Below are 4,143 nucleotides of genomic sequence, written 5' to 3'. Positions count from 1 at the left end.
AGCTCCATCTGAGTAGTCTAGGGTTAACTCCGGCCACTCTGTTAAGCCAAATTAACGGGTTGTGATCGGTCATCACAGTGAAAGAACGTCCGTACAAATATGGCTGTAATTTCTTGAGTGCCCAGACCAATGCCAGACACTCTTTTTCAACGGTGGCATAGCTGACTTCGCGTGGTAATAGTTTCATGCTCAGATATGCCACCGGGTGGTCCATGCCATCGTCCCCAACCTGGCTCAGCACTGCTCCCAGTCCAAACATGGAGGCATCTGTGTGGACGAGAAACCTTTTAGTATGATCAGGTGCTGCCAACACAAGGGATGCACTTAATTGCAGCTTTGAGTTTCTGGAAAGCCTCCTCGCACTCAGGGGACCAGGCTATTTGTCGGGGTAGTGACTTTTTTGTGAGGTCAGTCAGAGGTTTTGCTAGGGCACTATATTCGGCTACAAATTTTCTATAATAACCGGCCGTGCCTAAGAAAGCCATAACCTGGGTTTTAGTCCGGGGTTGGGGCCATTGGGTGATGGCCTCAATTTTTGCTGGCTCTGGTTTCTGTTTCCCTGACCCTACCCGGTGTCCTAAATACTGGACCTCTGCAATGCCTACATGGCACTTTTCAGGTTTTAAGGTAAGTCCTGCCTTCTGAATCCGTTTGAGCACTACTGATATGTGTTCCAGGTGGGCCTCCCAGGTGCCACTGAAGATAGCTATATCATCTAAGTAAGCACAAGCGAAGCCCTGAAATCCCTCTAGGAGCCGGTCTGCCATCCGTTGAAAAGTATCCGTTGAAAAGTACCTTAAAATGGTATAGGCCAAATGGGGTGACAAATGCCGATTTCGGAACGGCCTCAGGCTCCAAGGGGATTTGCCAATATCCTTTGCACAAATCAATAGTGGTCAAATAATTCCCCCCAGCCATACGATCCAGTAACTCATCTATTCTGGGCATGGGGTATGCGTCTGTGACCGTTCTATCGTTAAGTTTGCGATAATCCACACAGAATCGTGTAGTACCGTCTTTTTTGGGAACTAGGACCACTGGGGAAGCCCATGGGCTTTGAGATGCTTCTATTACCCCCAGCTCTAACATGTCTTGGAGCTCTTTTAGCATGCTTTCCCGTACTGCTTCTGGGATTCGGTATGGCTGCTGCCGCAGGGGTAACTTGCCTGGGGTCTCCACTCTGTGGACTGCCAGGGTCGTATAGCCTGGGACTGCCGAAAACATGTACCCGAATCCCTTTAACAGTTGGAAAGATTGTCTCTGCTCCTCTGTACTCAATTCGGGGCCTAACTGGACCTGTTCCACCCCCGAAGGTTTTTGGGGAAGCAGGTCAGGTAAGGAAATACCCTCGCTATCTTCATATGCCGGGGCGCATACGGCAGAGACTTCCTCTGGTCTCTCTCGATATGGTTTAAGCATATTGTAATGGATCAACTGGCACCCCGACTGGGTACCTCCGTTGAAAGATGCTCCTAGCGCTTCCAGAGGACTCCAAGCACTCCACCAGACACCATAAGCACCACAGGCTGCAGCTATCTCCCTTCAGAACGAAGCAGGAACAAGCTCTTACAAGAGCTCAGTGAGTATAGCAAGGGAATATGCCTAGCATAGCAATCCCTTGTAGCAGATTCCCCCAGTAAGAGACAGGACTCAAGTTGAGGGTAAAAATAGAACTCTGGACTGGCTCATCCAGCCTGGCTTTTATTTCCAACTCACACATACAGGCTACACCCAGGGGGAGGCATAAAAGAACCAATGACATAGATGTTACCTCCCACACATCCCCTCCCCTTAGTGTGACACATAATCCCATTATGCATACAGTGTAAAATATACTTTTACACAACTTTCATAACTTTAAAACCATACATCACATTCACATAAAAATACATATCCACAATCAATCCATTCAGGGGAACAACATATTAAAAAATGGCATGAATCCGACCAGGGGTTCAAAAGTTACTAAAAGTATCTTTTGTTCCTTTCTGGCTGGCAGAAAAACATCCCCACAATGCACCCTGGTTTCCTCCCTTCTGCCCTGGAGTTAATTGGAGAAGTAATCCAATTACCCAGGACTAAAGGCAGACTCCATTAACCACATGGTTGCAAAACAACATAAAACACTTTAAAATACATAAAGTCACATTTACACATAACACACAGACATTTCACCTATCCCCAGATAGCTGGGATCTGCACGCACAAAACTACCGAATAGCGCGCAGATCCTACTCACACAGTACAATTGCCATGGAGCTAAAGTCTTTCCCATAGTCTTTCATTATATGAATAGGCTCCATGGTATGGCTATCTGGGGTATCACATTCGCATAAAGTCTGGTCCATAGTCCAAAGGCAAGAGGCGGGCAATCAGCCCCCTCCAAGGACACGTGGCGAGGTCGGTTTCGCCACACTTCTCCCCTTTACCCCCCAGACTAACAGGGTACTTGACCTCCTGCCGGTCAGTGCCCTTGTTAGTCCAGCAGCCCACCCACAAGACAGAAACAGCAGAGCAGCCCACCCACAATAAACAGTTACTACACCTGGGTGAGGGAGAATCTTGTCCAGGTTCAGGTGCCTCACCACGGCTGTGTGGGGGACTGGTAGGCTGCCTTGGTAGGTTGCTGAGGGGGCAGAGACCAGCGGTACTCTGTCCTGTTGCCAGCACTACCACGGGAGTAGTCTGGTTGGAGCCTGGTTGCTGGAGACCGACTGTCTCCCCTTTAAATACACCGCTCTGCTGCTGGAGACCGACTGTCTCCCCTTGAGTTACACCGCTCTGCTGCTGGAGACCGACTGTCTCCCCTTGAGTTACACAGCTCTGCTGCTGGAGACAGACTGTCTCCCCTTTAAATACACCGCTCTGCTGCTGGAGACCGACTGTCTCCCCTTGAGTTACACAACTCTGCTGCTGGAGACCGACTGTCTCCCCTTTAGTTACACAGCTCTGCTGCTGGAGACAGACTGTCTCCCCTTTGGCTAAACAGCCCTGTTGTGGGGGGGGGGGGCAGGACCGACCGTCCCTACCCCCTGTGCTGGAAGTGCAGAGACCACGGTCCCATCTGCACAGGTGTGGGGCTTGGTGGGTTAGGCTGCCGCTGGAGAGAGGGTGTAACAAGCTCCTCTCTCTGAACTGTAACCTGCCGCTGGGGATCTGGGCCGACTGCCCAGCATCCCTGTAGGGCCGGTAGAGAGACCTCGATCCCATCTCCACCTGCCATCTGTGGGTCTCTCCAGGACCAGTCTATGAGGTCCCCTACTTCTGCAACTGGTAGTGAAGCAGGGGGTACCTCTGCCGCGTTTTCCCAGCTATAGGCTAGCAGGTCTGGGTCTGCCACCCAGTTTTCCCGGTCTGCGTCCCTGCTCTGCAGCTGGCAGGAATTTAATAGTTCTACATAGTCCATCTCCAGCTCTCGTTCCATGGCAGCGAAACGGCGGAGGTCTTCTCCCAATCCAATAGATCTCGGGCCCTGTATCATCTCACCTCGGTAATGAAAGATAGCCCAGTACCGTGACTCTGCTGGACTGCCGAAGTCGACATCCTCCACTAAGGCTTTCCACAACAGGCCAGGGCTTGTGTAGTTCTCCCCCTCTGGCTGGATGCCCTCTGCCCTCCACTGTCAGGGTACCTGAGGCCTCTACCTCTAAGGGAGGTAGAGACTTGGTGGTTTATCCATCCAGGCGAGCTGTTTCCTCCGTTCCTCGTGGTTCATCCAGCCACTTAAACACCGGCCGCGAGGAATCCACATCCTTTTCTAGCAGGACGCTCAATACGTGACGTCATGACGCTATCACGAGCGATCTGTCACTCAAGTGTCCGATATCCAATCGGCACTTGTCAGAGGCGTGCTTACCATCCGGAGCCAGGGTATTTAAGCTTGCTTCTCTCTTCAGCTCATTGCCCTGTCGTGGTTCTAGCTTGTCTAGTCACTCAGTGCTCTGGTATTCTCGTTTGCTCTATTTGGTTTTGACTCGGCTTGTTGTACTACCCTGCTTCTCTGTTATCCCTTGACCCGGCTTGTCTCTCGTTTATCTGTCTTCTCGTTCCCTCGACCTCGGCTTGTCTCTGACTATTCTCTATCACTCTCGGTACGTTAGTCCGGCCATTCTAAGGCCCGGTATACGTACCTTTCCACTCTTT

The 4,143-nt window shown here is 51.0% G+C and overlaps 1 protein-coding gene across 1 annotated transcript; it reads right to left on the bottom strand.

Moving 5' to 3' along the window:
- Positions 1-296: 296 nt before the first annotated feature.
- Positions 297-767, bottom strand: LOC134566035 (uncharacterized). The gene has a single exon (XM_063425747.1). The coding sequence runs from the start codon at positions 765-767 to the stop codon at positions 297-299; it is 471 nt and encodes a 156-aa protein (XP_063281817.1).
- Between the last annotated feature and the right edge of the window lie 3,376 nt (positions 768-4,143).

Source organism: Pelobates fuscus, chromosome 6 (assembly GCF_036172605.1).
Source record: "Pelobates fuscus isolate aPelFus1 chromosome 6, aPelFus1.pri, whole genome shotgun sequence".
NCBI lineage: Eukaryota > Metazoa > Chordata > Amphibia > Anura > Pelobatidae > Pelobates > Pelobates fuscus.
Note: the sequence above shows the minus strand (reverse complement) of the source record. Positions and strands in the feature narration are given on the sequence as shown.